The following is a 23,482-nucleotide window of genomic DNA, read 5'->3' as shown; positions in this document are numbered from 1 at the left end:
GGAAATTAGAATGAGGCTTCTGGTTTGGCTCTGGTCAGAGCCTCCTGTGCAAGGCTCAGGTGAATGGAAACTTTTATTAAACATGAGTACACAGCATTTGAAGGGGTGGAATCATCTGTGAGGGCACACAGGATCTTAACATTTAGGAGCAGCTTGTACAAGCTGAAGGGGAACAAGACCTCCTGAGCTGAAGGGCCAGTGACATTGCCTGTTGTCCTGTTAATCAGCCAAGCCCTGATCTTAACGATAAATAACAAGATCTGTATTGCCTGCTTGTCATCTGGACTGCTACTCTCAGGGAAGAAGAAATCTTTCCTTTGTGCCAGATATCCTGACTGTCTTCTCTGTCAATGAAATATTCCTACAGTATTCTCTTACAAACCACATTATGGGCAGCCTTGTGTCATGTTCTGCCTTCCACTTATGTAACTGGGAAAACTTTTTCTTTCAACTGTTCCACTCATTACTTAATTTGGTCAAGCTGCCCTTGAATACAGACACTGGATGGGACTCGATAAGAAACTAGAACCATTGCAATGAATCAAAAAGCCCAGGACAGTGCTTATGTTGCAGTCATTTGCATGAAGTTCTCCTCAGAATTCCTAGGGCTAGGGCTCTTTCTGGATTGCCACCACTGGTTTGCAGGTGGAGTCTAGTGGTATCCAAATCAAAAAAGCTTGGGATCAGATTTTTTCCTAAAACTGGTTGAGAAACTGATTCTGAATTACACCAGAAGATGAGGAAGAAAGAGATTGGAGAGAAAGCTGCAGGTCAGCAATTCTTCATGTGCTCAAACAGCCAACTAAGATGTATTTGCTACTTTAACTAGTAGTCCTAGATGTCATTTATTGAGAAATATTGATGATGTCACTTTTATAAGGAAATTGGATCTATCAATAAAGCCCAGAGCAAGTTTTGGTAAAATACTGCTGTGATGTCTGTAGGGAGGAGCAGTGATAGACAGGAAAACAAACACTTCAGAAGAAATGAAATTGGGCTTCTTTGCAGTGTGATGCCATGAGACCTCTCAAATCTCTTCTGGAGTTCTAATTTCCTGTCTAGCATCAGGCTGATTTGAGCAACTCTGGGACAGATGCTTTGCTGTAAAAGCACTCTCAAAGACTCTTAGTGAGCTGAATAGCATTGTTCATCTTCACTGGTGTTGGACAATAAACACTGTTGGTCACAGCCTGTTACAGTAGCAGTGGCAAAGAGGATGTTTGCAGAAATGCTTTTGAATGGCAAATTGTTTTTATCTTCCCCAGCTGCAGGCCTTTGCCTTTCTGGTTCAGAGGTTTCTCTAGCACTCTTGCAATACTCCCACTGCAGATTTGTGTCTCGTGGACTCCATGAAGAGCTAAACTACTGAAGAACCAGGCCTTAGGATTTCAATTTCAGGCTTATAGAATCTTAAATAACACTATGTCTTGTATGACCTTGTATGAGGTCAGCCTTTTAGCCAAAGAATATTCCTAAATAAGTCAAACTCAGACTGAATGCACAGAGGAACTCCTTTAAACATAGTTTTAGGAAAAACAATGTAACAGATCAAAAATGGCATCTGGTGGACTTCACCCTTCACTTGATGTAGTTCTGTTAGAACAAAAAGGATCTCTGTGTTCTAGCTGTGTTTCCAAAATAGTAGCCATCATTTTGTTTGTTTTGAATTTGATGCTACAGAACTATGAGAGCCCAAATGTTTTTAGTGTACGCAGTGTGAGGAAATGGCTTTTACCCAATGTTAGCGTGCAGAAAATCATCATGGTGCTGAGCTAGATTTCCTTAAAATGAATCTTTGCTTTTAGATACGCAGCCTTTTAGTATCCTTTGCGTTGAAAGCAGTTTGTAATATAAGCACATTTTCTCGGTTTACTTGAAATGGTAAAAGCTAGGGCAATATAATATGAGATAAGAAATTGCTACGCAGAATGTTTATACTCATATTATGTGACTGTGTGTAATATGTTTGTGTGTATGTGCCATTTATATGCACACACCCCTACAGAGGTGATGTATCTATTGAGATTAGAGGTAATCATAGAAATATGTAATACTTATGTAATTGCATGATAAATATGTAATACTTATGTAATACTTACATAGTGCATTGTGGAGCCATCCAGTAAATAGACTCTAAGCTGTTTTCTCTGGACTATGATGGATAAGTCTGCCGTACTTACTCTTAACATTTTGAAACTCCATATTAAAGTGCATGTTTTCATTACAAACAATCTTACTTCAGTAGCTTTTCTTCCTTCTTAGCTTATACATTGGAACCTCACCCTTAGAATTCAGACTTACATTATGCTAGGTTTATAATAAAAGTTTCTCAGTTGTTAATGAAATGTAACCTTTTTTCTAGTACTTAAACCTGGTTTTGCAACAAATGCAGTTTTGTAAGGAGCAACGTTACTTAGCCTTCATCAGCTTAACTTCTGGGGTAACATCTGGCTCTCCAGAACATTTTTGCTGTGATTTTTGTGGCCAGGTCACAAAATAACAGCATGCATAAGGAATCATAATCCATTATAGAACAGTGATCTGAATATGTGGTGAATCAGTGCTGAATACTTTTGCTGGCACTTGTTTGAGATGCCTTTGACCCTTGTAATGCAACCACTCATGACTTGTAAGAACCTTTCATGATGTATTAAGTGTGTGCTGTATAAAAACACAATAGCAATGTGGATTTAATCTGTATATGAATTCTGTATTTAAATATGTTAAACAAATTCTTCCTTTTCAGGATGTGGATGCAAACAGCATACTCTGATAGAAGTCTTTGGGGAAAACTGTGTGTTTAAAAACTGCTCAAGCTAACATGCTTGGATTACGTATGAACTGATGAAGCCATTATGCTTCATATTACTATATCAGTATTTGGATGTCTGTACTCATCTGATTCTAGGCCTGAAAAGGGAACAAGCGGGAGGTTTGGTTTGGTAGATAGTTTGTTGTTTTAGTTATGTTAGCCAGCTACCATTTAATTGTCTGCTGGAAAGTACACTTAAATAATGCTTGTTTAGAGCCTGTGGACACTTTCAGTAGCTGTGAATTAACTCGCTTAACATCAGCTACGCTCATTTGGAGAATTAAAGCATTGCCCTATGCCAGTGTGTGCTAATACAAGCTGCCTAATGTGTCAATGCTGCCTCTTGATCTCAGTGGATCTATATTTGATTTGCAGTTTAGTATAATTCTAGGTGACATGAGAGAGCAAGCTTCTCTGTTCCAGTGTGCCTTAAGTTGTTACACATGTTTGCCTTAGACTGGACAGTGAAATGAATGATGCATACCAAATAAGATTATGGCAGCCTCCCAGTACGTAAAGAGGGCCTACAAGAAAGGTATAGAGGTACATTTTACAAGGGCATGTAGGGATAGGACAAGGGGGAATGGCTTTAAACTGTAAGAGAGGGGATTTAGATTAGTTTTTTTTATTTTTTTTTTTTTTTTTTAAATTTTTTTTTTTTATTATTTTTTTTAGAGATTGGAAGGGACCTCAAAAAGATCATCTAGTCCAATCCCCCTGCCAGAGCAGGAAGAAGTTCTTTACTGTGAAGGTGGTGAGACAGTGGCACAGGTTGCCCAGAGAAGCTGTGGCTGCCTCATCCCTGGCAGTGTTCAAGGCCAGGTTGGACGGGGCTTTGAGCAGCCTGGTCTAGTGGAAGGTGTCCCTGCTCATGGCAGGGGCCTTGAAACTAAATGATCTTCAAGGTCCCTTCCAACCCAAACTATTCTAGGATTCTATGAAAAGTGGGTAGATGTTAGCATGGATCTTCCCCAGACTGATCACATGATAAAAAGCATTTGTTGACAGTATTGGTCTATCAGACTGATGCCTGAACCGGAGTCAGGAGCTTGCAAGTTCTTAACTGCTTATTCTTCTGAACTTAGGTGTGTGCAAGGATAGGTGCAGGTAGATGCAAGCACTTATTCCCTTACTCTGCTCCTGGCTGGCCAGATGCAAGTGCCATCTCAGTCCAGCACTGCCTAGGCTCTGCACTTTAGCAGAGGTTTTCAAGTGGTTATGGAGGCCATCAGGAGATTGCCAAAGCAAAGCTTTGGTATGAGAACCAAGGGATGACCTAGAAGCCTAAGAGTTGTGGTTGAATTTAATTTGAGCCAGTGCTGCCCTCTGCTGAAAGGAATGCTCTTTTGGTTAAATCAAATATTGGTGCTTTTTGTTACTTGAAACTAAGCAAGGAACTGATGTAAAGCTCTTCTCCAAAAATATAGCATGTGTACTGTTTAGATGATTTAGTTGAAATCTGTGCTTTCTCTAAATACCAACTTTCCTGTTTGTCAAACCCAGACCATGCATAGTTGGGTGGGTGAGGATTTGCCAGCTAGGACAACTACAGCTTCCTCAGGGCCCGGTGAAGGAAACTTGGAAGAGAAATGTAAACAGGTAGACTAAAAACCGTGTGCACTAATCACACTAATTGTGTTTGCAGTCTCAACTCAATTGTCTAGTGTAAAGAGACCTTGACTGGGAGCCTGAAAAAAGCGTGTCTGTCTGTGAAGTTAATGTTTGCTTTGGTGTGCTTTTTTGTTAATTCTTTTGTAGTCCCTCATAAGCAACCAGGGTATGAGATCCTCTTGTTTTATGGGACTGACAGTGTTGTGGAGGCCATTGCCAATGTTTGAGTAACTTGAAAACTGCTTTCACATAGCTCAGGCAACTAGCTGCTTTTTCTGCTTGGTCTGTTGGAGCAGCAACAGCAGCAATCATAAGGCACTTACATTAAGCTTAGGTCACTGATTGCATTTGCTTTCTAAAATCAGTGGATTTTTCCAGTTAGCCTTGATCTTTTTGCTTAATGAGCCCAAACAGTTTCAAAGAGACTTTACTATAATTCAGCCAAGTTGCAGGGGTTACAGATTTTGATAAATCTGTCCAACGCCCACTGTCTAGGTAAAGCCCAAACCCAAAAGTTGCTAAAGTATTTGTGTCCCTTTAACAACTGGCACTGTTGGACAGCATGAATTGCATCGACCTAAGTGTGAAGCTTCGGGAGCTGCTACCAGCTTGTGGAACTTGATCCCTCACTTCATTGTTATAAGGAAAATAATAAAGTTACATAAGTGATCCTTTGCAAATGATTCAAGAACCTGACGTGAAGCCAGACCCCCTCACTAGCATAGTCAGGCTCTGAAGTCACTAGAATTTATCCAGCTCAAGCCAGCAGAGACCTGCTTCATTAAGGTTAGATAATCTATAGTGTCTACATTATATGTCACTGAAAAGAGATGAATTAGGGTTCCACACTAATAGTACAGGGACACGCAGACAAAGAAAATTCAGCTTTTACTCCTTCTTCAACTATATATCATCAAGCACGAGTGTTGCATGGAGAATGTTTGTGTACAGAAATAAGTTTTTTTTTTTTGCTTGTTTTAAATTTATCTACCCCAGTAATCTAGTGAAAGAAGAGCCAAGATTTTCAGAAATGGCCAGTGATCTGCAAATATGAAAATGTCCTCTGGTTTGTCACAAGCTGAAAATCCACAGATTTAAAATGCTTAGAAACATTATCTGTAAAAGATGTCCTTTGATTAGGTAAATGTGTACAAGGTAAATGAAACTTAGAGGATTATCACATGTGTCCCAATCTAACTGTTAAGATGGGCGTAGAAATGTGGCTTCTGATGCTCTTCATTGCTGAAATAAAACTAACTGTATTAAAACTGGAAGTATTGCAAGAGTGAAACTTGGAGCATGTTGTAGGTGTGGTTTCAAGGTATCATGTACCTTCCACCTTTTGAGGTCAGTAACTGTTCTTGATTTTATGGTAGCAGGGCCCAAGACCTTTCTGTGTTAAATCTTAAGTAGGAGCTTTCATATAATGGCTTTTCCCTTGACTATGTTCTTTTTAAATAGACCTCAGCCATCCAACTGCACTTCTAGGCTTATTTTAGGCAAAAGCCATTATTTCATTCTATTTCCTTAGGAGGTCTTCAAGAATGACCTTATTTCTAACCCATCAGTATCCCATCAGATACATGGCACAAAGGTCTATGAAACTTTCCCACCTCGCTGTACCTTGAGCAGCTTCTGACTTACCAGTTGATATGTCCAGGTATTTTAATCTCTGAGCAATCTCTCAACCTGGAAATCTTGTTGATCAACCCTTCTGTTTTATTTTGGTTTTTAGCTCAATTAATGAGATCTTTTTGTTCTGACACAAAAGATCTGCATGTCCGCTTCCTAACCATCCAGGATACGCATGCCATTCACAAACAGGAATGTACTTTGGCATGACTTTGCATTCAGTCATTTTGCATTCAGTTCAACATGCTGATTGTTGTTCTGAGATCTTGTTTGCAGTAGTATTTTTATTACAGAAGATACTATGCTGGCGAAAACTTTAAAGTTCTTGGATCAAAATGGACAGAAATACACAGGATATATGGATACCAGGCAGGCTTCATGGCAGAGTTGTCCAAAACTTCAGGTCAGAGGAGGTTAGAGTATGACTATGGAGTTAAGAAAGCCACGGGGAAAATTGTCTTTCCACTTCTTCCATGCTTACATCTTTAGAGTGAAGTGAATAATGACATACCGTGTTTCTGTTCAAGTCAGTGAGAGTTTTGACAGGAGGCAACATGATCCATCTGGAGTGAGGAGTCTAAGGACCTGTTATTTGCTGCAGTCCTTGGAAGCCCATTGAGTGTTGTGTGCCTCAGTTCTTTGTTGGCCATATGAAAAGGATGTTGTTTACCAAACTTTCATAGATGGAAAATGTTTTCATATACAAAGCTGTGTTACTGCAAGTTGGGGCTGATAGCGAAGGAACAGTGTAGCTTGAAGTGCAATTTGCACACTGAAACAATGAGGTACTTTGATTCCTCTTCACTGTGAAAAGATTTTTGTGTACCCGAGTTCATCATCTGCTGAAAGATTCCCTTCCCAGGGAACTACAGATACACTTAATTATTGCAACTTTGCAAACACAAAATTTCTTCTTTGGATCGATGAGAACAGTGACTGTACAGTTATCACCACAGCAGTGAATTATATTTTTATCTTCTTTTTCATTTTTAGGAAATTTTAGGAAGTTTTCATAGAGGTCAGGCACAAGTGTCTGCTTATCCTAAGCCTGTATGTAAGCTCTTCCAAACTAAGAGCACTTATAGCTTTGCTTCTTACTTTGTGATTTAAGCCACTCTTTGGTATCCAGGTATGTATCCCGGAGGTTGGTGTGTCAATGGCTACACCCCTGTTGGAGAAGGTGGTGCTGCAGACCATCAGAGGTCATTTATCGTTGCTTCATTTTTATTGTTTAATCAGCGTGTATATTTTTGTATATTTTCAAGGCAAAGGCAGGGGAAAATAAACAGAGTTGGTGCAATCCACATGCATTGTGTGCTGCTGGGGAAGCCTAGTTAGTTACATGTAATATTGAATACTCTTGCAGATCTGCACTCTGATGTATTCTGCTTCCATTCCAATTTTATTCCACTGTCTTAGTTCAGCATATGCAGAGCTGTATGTCTGCTAATAGAGTTAGTGGAGACCCTGTTATGGCAGCTGTTCTATCCAGACAAATAGAGCAAACCCTGTCCAGTGAATTTAGTGGTACCATTCTCAATTATTTCACTGGTACTTTGGTTTTACTTATTAAATTTGGGGATTCTGGTGGGGTGTAACCTGTCCATGGATGAGAGAATGACGATTCTCACTATCCCAGTAGATCTTCCACTTTCAATGGATTCTTCTGTTCCTGAAACAGTCTCAATGATAAGACTTGCGAGGAGAAGTGGGAAAACAGGAGGGATTGTCTGTCTGATGAAACAAACTCGTCAGATCCTTAGGAGAAGTAGTGATTGGGTGTGATGAAAACTAGGCCCATTCACACTTAAAATAGAAAGCATGTGAATGATAGATTGCAGTCCTAGATTCTTCATACTTCTGGGTTGGTTTTCTGTAGATGTTTTCAGTAACTTGTTCAACTGAAATATATGCTGGACAGGACGATGGTAAGATTTTTTTCACTAGCTGTGAATAGCTTTACAATTCACATCTGAGAAGTTAAGGATATAAATGCAAAAGTATATTGTAAGCTCTAAGAACTAAAAAGTTAACTATAGCAGTTAGCAATTCGTTATGACACAACAAGGAACATGTCAAAAATTGGTCTAGTATGGGAGTAATCTGTTTGGGTGAAACACACATTGTTTACCATAAGGATCGCTACCAACAGAGTGCATAGTCTTTTTGAAGAATAAAAACTGATGGTCTTTTCTTTCTTCTTTTTAGGCAGCACAAATAGTCCTGATTTCTCTCTTTGAACTGAACACTCCTGAGTTTACCATGTTACTTGGTGCCTTGCCAAAAACATTCCAGGATGGTGCTACCAAGCTCCTGCACAACCACCTCAAGAACTCGAGTAACACCAGTGTGGTGAGAGGCCCTTGTCCTTGCAAACAGCAGAGCCTCAAAGACAGCAGCTCATTGATAAGCTGTTTCAGATGTTCAGTAGCATGAATTATCTGTAACTTTCTTGAAGCAATATGGCAATAGAGACTTCTATTCAATGTTGCTTTTATGAGAACAATTAAAACAAAACATTCAGTTATTTTTAAATTTAATATAGCCATAAGTAGTACAGATGGGGGGGGAGAATAATAAAATTTGTGGTTTTGAAAATCCTGCCAGTAACAACCTTTTGGCTTAAACCAGAAATCCTGATACTGTAGATTTTCTGGGCCTACCACTACTATTGAAATCAGTTACATTGTCTTACTGGAAGCTCACAGGATCAACAGGGTCTCCTCAGTATACACCTAGAGGGGAGACCTACAAGACCTGCTCAGTCTAAACCTATTACGTCATGCTTTGGCTTTACGTGAAGGCCTTGCATATTTTTATTTCTCTGAAGCCATATGTTAGTAGAGGATTTAAGCATGTTTCTAAACCTCTTTTCCCCCAAGACCAGCAAGGATTAGGGTATTTTTTTTGCCTTTTTAATGTGGAAATCTTCTGAAACTTGCTGAAATTTGAACCCTTCTGTCTTTGTGCTTCTATAGGGACAAGTAGACCCTTTGTCTACACTAGAACTGCGACATTAGGCTTTCAGGCAAATGGTACCTTTGACTTTGTGTGAACGGAGTCATAATTGGGAGCAATTTCAACTCATTTTGGTGTGGTACAAATGGTTGTGGAGGCCAGTGGAAAAATGATAATTTAGATTGTTTGCTTATGCTCTTAACAAGCACAATCAGAATGCTTTAGACAATGCGGAAAATAGCTGCATCATTAAATTGCTAAATTGCCAGGATAATGGTTAGCATACTTTGGAGCCTGGCAAATAGTATCTGAGAAGCTGGGTAGCCTGGTGGATTGATAAGCCATTTATCTGGTGATATTTGCAGGCTGTGTGTGTTGCATAGTTAAAATTGCACATACTGTGGACTGTAGGAAAGTGCACATGCATTCTTTGTCCTCAGAGCAGTACCTTCAAGGACATACTAATGACTACATGAGCCATGGCTACAGATTTTTAGGTCAAGAGCCAGAACCGAAACTGCACTAAGTTTGTCTAGCACAAAGGCAATATTTGGACCTGCTGTTGTGTACTCCTGCCTGTGCATTGCAACATGTTGCTAATCCCTGTCTTCTGCCTCTGTGCCAGGGTTCCCCCAGCAATACCCTTGGTCGGACCCCTTCCCGGCACTCCAGCAGCAGAACCAGCCCCTTAACTTCACCTACCAACTGTTCCCACGGTGGGCTGTCTCCAAGGTAATGTGGCAGGCTAATTAAACCACTTAAAAAATATTAAAGGATTTCAACACTGAGTGTGCATTTGCAGAATATGACTCACTTTGAAAGCAAAAACAAGACCAAAGTTTACAGTAGATTTCTCTAAAGAAACAGGGTTGGAGCATTATAATACATGATTGGTGATAGACTTCAGTGTTCCAGTCCTCATGTCATCTATGTAATCTTAATGTCTTTTCTTATAGTACTAATTTTCTTTCATAACTAGGCCTTCTCCAGAACTACATTTGTGGGTTCAATAAAGGTAATATGAAATGGCAGTATTAGAAATGAGGTCTTGTTGGAGTTGCAAATAACATGAAGTATATTATGACTTTCATGTCAAGGGTTTCAGACTGTCTGTATTTTAGGTGTGCCCTTGTGCTCAGTAATTCATCTGACTGTAGTACACTGCTTGTGCTGTTGAGAGAAGTACTGAATTTCCAGTTCTCCTTGTATGCTTTGTGAGGATGCAGAACAAGCAGAGGTGGTGACTGTGTTTTAATGCTGAGTACCTCTCAAATCACTCTCCTGGCTGCTTACCAGAAGAATAGTGGCCTGATCCTTCAGGCAGCAGGTCTATTACAACCAGGTGTTTTGCTGAAGACGCAGGTACTACCCTAGAATATATTGTTCCACTACAAAACCTTTTATTTTGCAAACATGGACACTTGGATATGGGAAATGTTCATGTTTCACACCATAAAAACTTAGAGCAGTGGAGATGGGAATTTAAACAGTGTGCTCTGGCACTATAGAAATATTGGAGGAAGTGTTAGGTTGTTATTTAGAGAAGCTTTGATTTATGCCAGGAAAGCTTAAAAGCTGCTGCTCTTGTCTGCCTGTCCTCTCCATGCGAGGTCATCTCCCTTTATCATGGAAGAAATGGAAATATGTTGGGTGAGGACTGCAGTTTGTAGTTCAGTGTAGTAATTTACACTGAAATTTAACCCTGTCGTGATGTACTAACCCATGTCTAGAGGGATACTTAGACATGTGAGTTCCCATGTATCAGGAAAAATACAGACTTTTTAGCCTTTCATAAGTAGTTAAACTAATTCCAGCAGCATATGAGAAACACATGGGGTTTCCTGAGAAAATTCTAGATATCTAAATACATCTTTATGACCCCTAAATCTTCTGTAATCCAAAACTAGACTGGGTGGTTGCAAGCCAAGGTCAAGTTGCCTATTATGAGGGTTTTTTTAACAAAGGTTTCATTAAGAAATTAAGTGGTAGAGTTTCAGGGGAATGGTTCCAACTATGTTGCTTCCTTTTTGACTAGTTTGAGCATTGTTGCCCTGCTGATTTGTCATGGGAAATTATAAACTGAGATATATCTCCCTGTGGTTACGTTGTGGCTTTGTTGGCCACGTTTGCATGTGGCACTTGTTTTATAAATTCATGACCTTTTAACATGCTTTTTGGGGTTTACCACTGGGACATGACTGTGTTTTGCCACTTTACTCACTGCTTTTCAATTTGTCTTTGCATTCTTTTCACCTCTTGATGTCAGGATGCATGTATCAAATTATTGATTAAAGTTTTCAGCTGACGCTTAATACTATGTTGCTGTAATTTTATAGCATTTCGGGTTTAGGAACTGGAGGGGTTTTTTCCCATGTGATGTTCTCAAGGAATAGTTAGTTAGAGAGAGCATGTAATTCCAGAGCATTCTGCCATTAAGTTCTCAAGACCAAAACTGCCATTGATGCAGTGGGCCAGGAATTTCCTTTAGGAAACAGTCATTCATTCCTTAATTTTCTATGCAGCTCTTGGAGATGTTGATCCAAAAATTTAGGTGTCATTTCAAGAAGGTTGTCCTACTTCCTTGCTGGATTTAGTTATTCAAGGATGGTGAGTCAAAGATAATCTTCAATGATAGGTGAAGGTGGGAGCTGCTGTAAAAACCCTTTAAAATAAACAGGGAAGAAGTTCTACCTTATTTTTTGGGAGTGACCTCTGAGCAGCAACATTAGCTGCTAGTTTTTACTGTTTGTAGACAAGTTGGTGGCAAGTACTGCAAATCAGTGGCAGTGGCTTCTGATGCTCTCCTGGACTGCATCCTTCTTGAAAGTGTCTTGTGTAGCAGTTTGAGCGTGGTTCTGACTTGGAGAACAAGTGAATTTAGCTCTGTTTCTGAAGAGTACATGTGGCCATCCTTCTTTCAAACAAAAAGCTTCAGAAGATATGGTAACAGATTGCAGGAAGTAGGGTACACTGCAGTACCCTATCTGCAGTCTACCTGCAGGAAGTAGACTGCAATACTATTGCAGTTGTTAGCATAGGTGCTTGTGTGTCATGTTTCCATTATAAATGCTTGTCATTTGCTATTCATCAGTGGTGTAAAATGTCACTTTTCTCTCTACAAACCTGGAAAATGAGCACACTCAAGTCATTCTGATAGCAGTATAAAAGGATCAAGATTCCCACAGTTTCTCTGTGTTAGCCCTTCTCTGAAACAAGGCTTGGCTTTACATTTTTGTGGGACCCATTGTCAGTGGGTTGTACCAAGATTATGTATGCCCATTGCTTCCTAGGGTGCTCCATGTACAGGCCCTTGCTTTACCTTGTCCATGCCTATGGCTATGTCTTTTACAGCAGCCTGAATGCAGCCAGTTAAGAGATTATCTCCAGTTCTTAATGCCAGTTTTGAAGATTATACTTTTTTTTACCTTTTTTTCTTGATGCACAGATTGGAGGACTCTCATCTAGAGACATATATGTCTTTGGGGCTGGGATATGTGCAGAAAGGATAGTTTGGCATGTGTACAAATGTAAACATGCTGCCAAGCATAGCTGCTCTCCCATATAACTAATGATTTGTGGACAATATCTTCAATCAGCAAGGCTTTGTTGATACAGACTTTCTATAGTATGTGTGTATGCCATTTCCCTTGGGTTACATTACTTCCATAATATTGCCATCACAACTGAATTCCAGATGACTAATTTTTTTGTGTGTGTACTTGTGTGTTCATGTATTTGAGTGCTCTGGATAGATTCTGAATGTTTTGCTTGAACTGGACTTTATGGATGCAAACAGCTAATTTGTCTATCCATATGATAACATCTGCTTAAGTATCCTCTGGTGTTAGTGTCTTCAGAAGGGTAACGTGCCTTCAGGGCCTTGGGCAGAGTCCTTCCTGCTTTCATTTGCTCCATCCAGTTCTGCTTCATGATCGCTACAGCATATCCACTTCATCTGTGAGTTACTTCTGCATTTGTACCTGCTTTTTTTTGTCTTGACAGTTTTAATTTTGGGGGGAGAGGAGTTATGGAGGAAAGAGGTGTTTTCTGAAGATGAAAAGCAGGGAGGGCACTTGTGAAGACTGAAAATAATAGGAAAAAAACCCAGACTTCTAACTGAGAAGAATGTTTCCTGGGCAGTGCTCGGATGAATGGCTTGTGTTGGACAGAGAAAATCTTCTGAGATTTAGTGAATGATTTAGTATGACAAAAAGGAAAATACTAAGTTGTGAAGTCCTCCAGTGTAAGAATACCATTCTGAATAGCAAATGAACTTCTGTAAACTCAAATGTTACATTCAGGTTGTGAATTTTCACCTAGGATTCTGTAGGAATATTTGAAGGAACAACAATTTAATATATTTGCTCTACTGTTTCTGCCTTTATTAGTAGCCCAGAAACCTGTGCTCAGTTCAAATTATTAGAAAAACAAAACCAAAAAAGTAAGTTTAGTCCTTCAAAGATCTCTAGAGGAAAAGCCGCAAAATAAGGGGCTAATGATTTTATCTGGCTGTGTAAGTTTGTGCTTGTTTTTTTCCCTGATAATAGAAAATACCATTAAAAATAAAATTTTGGTATTAAGTTGAGCAAGGCATGGAAAAAGAATTAAAAATAGCCACCCACCTTATACAATGAGAACAAGCCTGCATTGTTTGGTGGCCCATGTGCAGGTAGGTGTTTCTCACCTGTGAACTGTGAGACTTCTGATCAGCAGTGTGGGTGTCTGGTGTATTTCTGTAATAGTTGCATGTAATAGCTATGTTTTTTGATTGCTGGTTAACAAGTAAATTTCTTGACACCACTCTTCAGAGGAGTTTTTTCAACTGGCTTTGCTGCTGTTTGCAATTCTTGACTTGATTGCTGCTTCCGATCTTGCAATATCTTTCACTCTCGTATATACAAATGTGACTTTCCAAGATAGCGTTATTAAACTTAATAGAAACAAAGCACTGTCCTGAATACTCCACCAGCATAAGCATCTATATTCTTATTTAGAAGATGATTTTGAAAATCTGTGAAGCATAAAGGGAACAGAACAAATGCAAAGGTTAGACAAATTGGCACGGGTATGGAGTGCCTTGACCCAAAAGTGCAGGATCAAACAGTTACCAGAAGGAGCTTGTGGAATTTTGAGAGATCTGAAATGACTTAGAGGCTGGTTTCATCCAGTCTTTCCAGGTTTCTCTGCTGAGACCTGGACCAAGTACCTAGTTTACAAGATAAGTTTCCACTCTAGACTGATTTCCACTTGCTGCATATTTGGGGTCAGTTGAATCTGGTAAAATAGAATCATATCTTAAGCCCTGCGAAGATGTGCTGGTTGCATAGGGCCTGATTGCAGGCTCTTACAGAGGCACCAGGAGCCAAACTTTACAAGGTACCCAACTTTACTTTCTTCCAGGGAAATTCTGTTGCTCACAAGTACCTGCTTAGAGTTTGAATACAGATGTGTGGTCAGGGATTGCTTACTTAGAATATATTAAGTTGTTTATGGAAGCTATATCCATTTATAAAATTTACATTTAGTAGAAGCAGGGACTATTTTAATGCGAACTGTATCATTACATTAGGAATAAAAGTGGAAATGAATAACAAAGGCCAAAACAATGACTTATGAGGTTCAATGGAGTATTCTTGTTGAATTTTGTTTCTATTAATTTTTCTCTCTCTCTCCAAGGCAGCATGACAGCACTCAGCCACTCAGATTATAGTTTCTTTTTTTTCTCCCTCTCCTCTCTCTGTTTTTTCTCTTTCGTTTCTCCTCTGATCGTGGCAGTCGGTTCTGGGGTTGGAGTGCAGATGGGCTGTCGAAGCACCCCCCTCCCCTTTCTCAGCCTAACTCCATCCCCACTGCTCCTTCCCACAAGACTTTCAGACGCTCTTACTCTCCCAGGTAACAAGCTACCTGTTAAACCAACTTGTCTGAGGTGTCACAGTATTATTTACCTTTCACACTGTGGGATTTGCTCATATGTGGGAAATGATTTGCAGAGCCTTTGGTTGGAAAAGGAGAAGAGGTAATGATAGCTTTCAGAGAGCAGAGGTGACAGGCAGCCACTTGCTCGCTGCTCAGGAAGATGTGGCATGCAGGTGGGGGGAAAATAAAGTGGTTTTTTTCCAGACTTCCTCCCTGCCAGGTTCCTGAAAGGGTGTGTGTTTCACAGTTGGTTTCTAATGCAGAACACAGTTATTGAGCACTTTCAGCAGGCACTGGTTGCATTATGATAGCACAGGCAAGGTCTTTAAACTTGGGTATGTTGTGCAAGCAGCACACAAGTACTTTCTAACAGGCAAATACAGCTCAGTAGTGATTTCACGTCTGCGGTAATGAATACCTATAGGGCAGTGAGGATGAAGCTTGCACAGTGTGATTGTAGATGGAAGATTTAGGATTGAAATGAAAATTGTCCTTACCACAAGGTTTAGGTTATCAGTCCCTAATTTTGGCATCTCTTTTTCCTCCTGTGCTATCATATTTTCTTCAAGTCTACATACAGATCTTTAGTCAATATAGTGGACTAAACCTGCATACTGGTTTTAATAAAAAAAAACAATCCACCTTCTAGATACAAATATAATTTCTTAGACCTTTATGTTAAATTCCTTGAATTTTTTTTTAAGTTTATACACTGACAACAGGTATATTTGTCAGGAGAAATTACATCTACAGAAAGCCTGTAGGAAGGATTATGTAGTCTTTCCTTGAAGCAAGAAGTTCCTAATGAAAAACTATTGAAAGAAAAGCAAACAAATTGTTCTTTTAGGGCTCAAAATCTGGGGAACTGTGACGTCTGAGAGAGAAAATGGAATCCCATAGTCCATACCTCTGTAAATACCTGAAGAATTAAAACCTTTACTCAATGTTTTCACTCTTCTAGGACACGAAAGTATCTGTGGAAGAGATGCATGTTGATTTTTGGAGTTAAAATAGTTGAGAATTTTTTTCCTCCTTTCATTAGCTGACACTAAGGTTTAGAATAATTTGACATTTCAGCCCAGAGCCTGAAAGTGCAAGGAACTGAATTACTGTGTGCTGCTTGAGGCTACTAAACTGTTGATTACTTACACGTAGTTTGAATTGGAAACTGAATGATAGTTTATGGAAGTAAAATGTATGTTATGCCAGACTGGAAAATTGCCAAATTATATATTGATGAAGTTGTAGAGAGCTGCATTGCTTTAGTGCAGCAGGAGATGGAAAATAATGTTGTGACATCCCTAAGCATTGCTCATCTCTACTTCTTATTCATCCTGTGACTTTCCTCTAGTTTCTGCATGGGTCATAATTCGTTTTTCTTTTGTGCCCCCTTTTTTTTTTCCTTTCTGAAAGGTGAGTGTAGTTCCATTTTTATTTTTATTCCTCCCACATTGTGTTGTCTGTGAACTATTCCAGTGCACATACTGTCAATAGACGTGTGTGTTCACATGTAGAGATTTTGTTCATCTAGAACACAGCCATAATGTGATCTCCTACGCAGGCTTACTCTTGACATATGAAATCACTGGATTCTTTAGATTTTTATTAAAATGTGGTTTTGTGCTTTGAAAAATGCATTGGATCAGTGGCTCTTTGTTGAGAAATTGCCTTAGTCCTGTAGCATTGTGGAGTCTGTACTTTGATCTGTTCTTTGGTAGCAGTTTAGGGCAAAACTCATCCCTGATGAAAGAAGTGATGATTTTAGCAGAAGATTTAGTGTCAGTATATCTGTGATTATTTCTTGGGGTTTTTTTCCATGGATTTCATTGTCATCTCTTAGTATGGGTACACAGGTACAGTCACATGTATACATGTGACTTCTCAGATGGCAGTTTAATTGCTCACTTAAATACTGAACGAAGAATGCCTTAAGATCTATGAATTAAACATGCTTGAGCTCAAAATTAATGTTTTCGAGACCATAGGAAACAAAGGTTTTCCTATCCCTGCCTGATACTTATAAAGAATTTAAAAACTGCCTTCACTTTTGTCTGAAAAGCTATCACAGTGCATTAGTGTCATTCAGCTGTCTGAAAAGCCCCAAATACTTTGAGTTCTGTAGGTTTATAAACAGCTTTTGTTTCTCGATCGTAGTCTTTAAGTGGTTTCTCTTTCTTCCTGGCTTGGCAGACACTGTTTAAAGTTGTGGAGTTGTTCTTTGGTCTCTTTGCCAGAATACATAGTTCTGATGCTTGTATGAGTGTAGTGTGAGTGTGTTGCTTGGGAGCCAGGAATTATGGCTATTTTTGGTGTGTTAATCCCAAAGGAATCAGGCAGCACCAATCTTTTCCTCTGTCTGAAGTGCCTGAGTTTCTTCCAGAAAAAAAAAGAAAAAAAAAAAAAAAAAAAAAGCAGCAGTGGTTCTAGATCTTTAACATCCTACTTTTAGTTCTGTTGAAAATAATAGCTGTGTACCCTGGACTTGGAAGGGATTTTCCGGTTTTTATGTTTTTCCTTGCCCACCTCACAGGGACTCTTTCGTTTGTGGAAAACGAACACAGCCCTTCGTTCAGCCATCCTCCTCTCCAAGCCCATCCTGTCATCTTTCCCAAACTGTTAAGAAATAGTAATTCACCCCTGTAGGGAGCCATTTCTTGCCATTTATTGACAAACAACTTGATGTAAATGTTTCAAATTCTTTTGGTTTATTTGCTTCTGGCTCTATTAAGATCCGAGACTCCACCAGAGAAATTGTTCTCAGTTAACTGGGTCTCTTCATTAAATGTCTCTCGGAAAACCGATTGTCACGCAAACTTAACTTCTAGACAGAGCAAAACCCTGCCAATAATGCCTTTTCATTTTCTTCAAGCTTGTAGGAGATCCTCTTCTTAGCCACATCTTTTCGTATCATCTGCCCTTGCATGCAAGGCTTTTTTTCATGAAACTTAATTTTGGATATCTCCTCAAGGGATCCCAAAACTTGTGTGGCTTTATGCTGCTGAGAAATTTATGAGGAACAGACAAACTGCAGGAAAGTATCAGATTTGAGTTAAAGAATTCCCAAACTTAGACTCAATACTGAAATGCATCATTTATCAAGGCATTATGCAAGTGGTTTTGGTTTTACTGCTCTATAAATGAAAATGGGACATGTTAGACTAAATTTTACATCAAGATACATTTTCCTTTTAATTTGAATCTGTCACATTTGAATCCATTGATAGACTGTATTTGATATATTATGAAACTCAAATTTCATTAATTTCATTTCCACCAGTTGTCACAACCCTTTTAAGTTCTCATAGTTAAGGATTTTCTTTATTTTCCTTTTTAATTAACACCATTACTGTGCTGGAGAGAGCTTTGGGATTTTTTGTTTACAGAAGCTAACACTTCACTGCTGTGGAATGTAACAAACAGTGGACCTGACTTCCCCTCACAGTGATGTAACACCACTGATTTCAGCAGTTTCTCCTAGATTTAGCCCCATTTGAGGGGAGACTCAGACCCAAAGTCTGCTTTGATTCCATCCATGTTTTGTTACAAGTCAGTGTTACAAAGGGTACACCAAATCATCTGTCTCCAACTTAGCATTGTTTTTGTTAACAGTCAAAAGCGGATTCCAGTTTCATATGTAACATTTCATGTACGTTTGGTCTTTAGTATGCTGGATTATGACACGGAGAACCTAAATTCTGATGAAATCTACAGCTCTCTTCGTGGAGTCACAGAAGCAATTGAAAAATTTAGTTTCCGTAGTCAAGAGGACCTGAATGAGCCAGTCAAACGTGATGGAAAGAAAGACTGTGACATTGTAAGTATTGGATTGATTAACATCCCCAGAAAGGTGAAATTTTAAAATACTGTGTTCAAACCTGGCTTTGGATTGTTAGTGTGCAAAATCCAGTTATTCCTGCTGTATTCTTGCAAGTGTCTTTGGCTTACTGGTTGCTAACTTCTTACACCTAAATTATAGGGGCCCACTAATGTGGTCACTTGCTCCCTTTGAACTGCAGCCTTCTGTGAAAAGTGCTTTCTGGTATTCTGTGGGAGTTTCATACAAAGTGCTAGTGTTCCTCAGGCTCAGATGGGAGTGTATGTAGTCAGGTCTGTGATGGGAAATGTTAGTTCTCTAAAATTAATGGGTGTTTTCCCTCACAACCTTATTTCTTCATATGTAGGAAAGGACTATAACCACTCAGTGCACTCATATCATACATTATACTACATGAATGGTTACAGAATTATTTACCATGTGATATGCCATTTATTTCATTAAATACATGGACTTCATCATTTCCAGAAATCTTAAATGATGATCCTTATGAGTCCTTTCCAACTTGAAATATCCAGTGACTCTAGGACAGTTTTGCTTCCTGGACAAGCAAGTTTATGTTAGTAGATTGTTAGCCTTCAAAGCTAAAAATTCGTGGTCCAAGATTATTCTTCTAGACCCTTCTGTTGTTCATTTTGTGGGAACTTGCTAAGCATCATTCAGTCTCCTCTAACTCTGGTTTGTGAAGTTTCATGAGGAGGATGCTGCTTTTGCTTCCTTTCCCTCTCTTAGCAAATTGGTTTTGTTCCAGAGATTATGATCTTTGCCAGCTTGTGCAGTTTTAGCAATATTAACTTAGATTTAGGAACGGTAATATGGCTTTTTGCCCTATGATCATGATATATTTTTGGAACAGTTGTACTTATATAAGGGAAAGAGGTGGTAATTTAAGTTTTACTCAAGTATTATGTTTAAACAATTCTATGCCTCTTCAAGGAGGATGGACTCCAAAAAAAATATACAGGGTTTGAGTAATCTCATGTTTTTCTCTGTTTGATCCCCCAGGTGTCTCGAGATGGTGGCCTTGCTGTGCCTACCAGTGATGTCCGTGGAAGCAGTGACATTGTGGAAGGTGGAAGGATGGCTCTAGATAACAAAACTTCCCTGCTTAACACTCAGCCTCCCCGCGCCTTTTCAGGGCCACGTGCTCGAGAATATAACCCCTATCCTTATGCTGATACAATTAACACCTACGACAAGACTGCCCTGAAGGAAGCAGTGTTCGATGATGACATGGATCAGCTTCGGGATGGTTTGTGTCAGCATGTACCATAAAACTGCAGGCAGCTTACTCTGTTTCTGGTCTTTTTTATTTATGGGTAGTGCTCTCAGGTACATGTCTGCACATGGATATGTTGTGTATTACTTCACATCTTAGTCCAGGCTTGGTATGAAATACGTTTTGTTCTCATGTGCCAGCAGAACCTCATCTGTGGCTATTGAGAAAATGTTATGCTGCAGTTTTGATTTTTGTTTGCCTAGAGTTTTTCCCAAGCTAGTCCCTTAAGTGTCTAGATGGATCTATAGGGACACTTATTTTGGGGACCTTCCACTCTTTGACATCTCAATAGGTTGTTGCATTTAACTTCATTTAAGTGATGCTACACCTTAGCTTTATTCTTTTGCACCAATGAGTCACTGTACTTTGATCTAAAGGTCATACATGTGATCACTGGCTTTGGGTGTGTGTGTCCGGAAAAAACTGTGGCAGTTCTTGTAGAAGTAATTATTGGAACTGGATGAAATTCAGTTGTCATCTCTTCCTGGTTCGTTAGAAGCCATAAGCTGTGTTATGAACTTAGGTGAAATTGTGGACTATTTGGATTCCCTTGCCTGCTTGACTGGGGCCTCCTGGAATTAGATGCATTTTGGGGGGGCCCTTGTTCCGTGCACTTTGTTCTGTAGAGGGTTAGTAATCTTGGCATCTTTGATTTTTTTCCCTATTTCCCCAAGTGATTTGTTGCCATTTGTCCTAGAAGTGCCCATTGACCATTCAGATTTGGTGGCTGATCTTCTGAAAGAGCTCTCCAACCACAACGAGCGAGTGGAGGAGCGGAAAGGAGCTCTCCTGGAACTGCTGAAGATCACAAGGGAAGATAATCTTGGAGTTTGGGAGGAACATTTCAAAACCATTCTGCTTTTGCTGCTGGAAACTCTGGGAGACAAAGATGTGAGATACAGATTTTTGTCTTAATTCTCCTGGTATTGCTTCATCTAGGATGTTAGTTTCTCCACACTAGTTTAAATGAAACCTGCTGCATTTGTATGGCATCTCATCAGTGATGCTGCACTACTCATTTATTTTTTTTTCTTTTGAAGGTTGATAACTCTGCTTTCATTTTCAGTGTGTTCAATGATGAGTTTTAAGGTACTCTGACATCCCAGTTTTCCCCTCTCCCTTCTGAGTGCTAGTAACAAACAATTAGGAAATTGAACTAGAATCAGAAAATAAGTTATCTTCTAATCTAGTACAAAACCTATGAAGATTTCAGAAGTTACCCCCTTCCAAGTTAGGACGAAGTTACAAGTTCTTAACTATATCATGCCCATTCCCCCAAAAAAGAAGAATAAAAGGCAGCTTAGAATAAATAATTCTTTTTTTCTGTGTGGTTAAAAGATCCAGGCTATCAGATCTCATGGGATGAGTCTCTGTCTCTTGCAAAAATGTCATCAAGAATAAACAGCTATTATGGGGCATCTTGTTTTGAAGTATTAAAAAAAAGCTGTGTTATTATCACAGCTTTATATTTGGTAGTTGATCAAAGTGGTCATTTACAGGCTAGCCACTTGGGGCTATTTATTCAGCTTGCAGCACAATGATATTTGGTAAGTATCAGCACCCTGCTGCACCTTCACATCAGAGCCATGCTTTGTCTGAATGTTACAATATTTAGCCTTCAAAGCACTTTTTTTGTTTCATCTGATTCAAAATCCATTGTGTTTCTTATACTTCTCGTAAAGCATATGGTGCACGTGCTTAGAAATTTTAATTGTGAACCAGTGTAGGTGGCTAATATTTTCTCATTGTTCATAGTATAAGCATGAGCTACTCTAGTCCTACATATTTAATCGTAGCCTCATCACACATATATCAGAAGATGTGGTGGCTTTAAGTACATGTGTTGTGCTACTGTATGAATTTTGGGACATGCTTTAAAGGGCAAGTGTAGAGTAAAATAAGTATTATTCTGTTGAAATGATAGAATCTATTTGGAGTGGCCACAGGCCAGAAACTCAATGTAACAGTTATGAAATGGAAGCAGGTGTTATATCCCTTCTGCTAATGATCTTTTGATATAAAGGATTAACACAGAGTTCAGTGTTGACTACAATGACTTAACTGTCCTTGAGAGTTCTTTTCATAGGAGTTACAGGAAGAGAGTAGATTTTACTGTGTTAATACATGAGAAGCAACTTTGGAACCCAGGTTGATATCCGCAAGGCTGAGCACAAGAGGAAGGACAAAACAAACACTACCTGAGCTGCTTTGTAGATTTGTGTGATACAGATACACTGCTTTGGGTACAAATTTGTACTTCGTTGCCAAAAGATTATGGAATTTAACAAAGTAGACTCATTCTGTGACAACAGTCATTTTATGTGAATTTTTGTGCAAAAGGAAACAAGGAGACCAATTCTGAATTTTAGTTATATTGATTACACTGTTCACTCTGCTGGAGCTGGTGCAATATAAGAGCAATATAAGATTTCTGGTGGCATAGAATTTACTTCAAGCTATAAATTTGAGAACTGGCTTTTTCTAATGTGGATTTGATTCCTCATTACACAGCATTCAATAAGAGCCCTGGCGCTGCGAGTCCTGAGAGAGATCTTACGGAACCAGCCAGCAAGGTTTAAGAATTATGCGGAGCTGACTATCATGAAAACACTGGAAGCACATAAAGATTCCCACAAGGAGGTGAGTGAGCCTTTCAGTGTTGCTACTGGAAAAACAGTATGGACCTGCTGAAGAAATCCAGGACTTGTGAGACTTAATAGGCAAACACGTTGACCTATCTTTTGACATAAGTTTCCCAAGTATGAAGAGAAAGGGATTTTACATGCTAAAGCAGGGAGGAAAAGAGTTGAGACTGACATTGCTGTTTAAGTGGACTTGGAGCTATCTGGAGCTATCAACTTTCCAGGATTTCCTTGGTCATTCTGGGAGAGGCTGAGACCCTGTAGTAGAAAACTACATGTTTAATAATTTTGCAAAGCACACTGGAGTCGCTGTGTCTGTATGGGTAAGGATAAGCAATGTACTGGAGAACACAAAGCCCATGTCCAAGCAGATCCATATATGAAAACTGACTGATGAAATTGGGCCTTGCTGGAGAACTGGGAACTGGTGAGCAACAGGAGAAAATGGACAGAGACCATACTGCTGAAAAGAAGCTGGGGCAGAGGAAGAAGCAAAGGGCAGGGTGAATTGCATTTTCTTTTTGTGAGAGAACTTGAACTGAAGGTATTCTTCTGGAATTAAACAAAAATAAAGGGACATGATGATAACATTTGAAGTCGATCAAATTGCATTTAAAATCAGTCTTTGTAGATTGACTTCCAAGCTGAATCTTTTAATCTACCTTGTGCATGTTGCAAGTTTGAACTAAACCTTGGAAAATGCCATGTGAATTTTTCTGTCTGTGATGGCTTTGTTACCAGAGTCCTTGGTTTGAAATCTAAGACACTTATTCTTCTCTGCAACAGGCTTGTCCTGA

At 39.3% G+C, this 23,482-nt stretch overlaps 1 protein-coding gene across 1 annotated transcript in view; it reads left to right on the top strand.

Annotated features, from left to right (window-relative positions):
• Positions 1-23,482, top strand: part of CLASP1 (cytoplasmic linker associated protein 1) — a 175,695-nt gene that overhangs the window by 137,201 nt on the left and 15,012 nt on the right. The window contains exons 29-34 of the mRNA XM_080620322.1: positions 8,264-8,407; positions 9,639-9,745; positions 18,593-18,743; positions 19,770-20,016; positions 20,744-20,934; positions 22,555-22,683. Coding sequence (XP_080476448.1) covers positions 8,264-8,407; positions 9,639-9,745; positions 18,593-18,743; positions 19,770-20,016; positions 20,744-20,934; positions 22,555-22,683 — 969 coding nt within the window. The remainder of the gene's footprint in view (positions 1-8,263; positions 8,408-9,638; positions 9,746-18,592; positions 18,744-19,769; positions 20,017-20,743; positions 20,935-22,554; positions 22,684-23,482) is intronic.

The sequence above is a fragment of the Psittacula echo genome (assembly GCF_963264785.1).
Source record: "Psittacula echo genome assembly, chromosome: 6".
Taxonomy (NCBI): Eukaryota; Metazoa; Chordata; class Aves; order Psittaciformes; family Psittacidae; genus Psittacula; species Psittacula echo.
The sequence above is the reverse complement of the archived record's forward strand: the minus strand, read 5'-3'. Positions and strand labels throughout refer to the sequence as shown.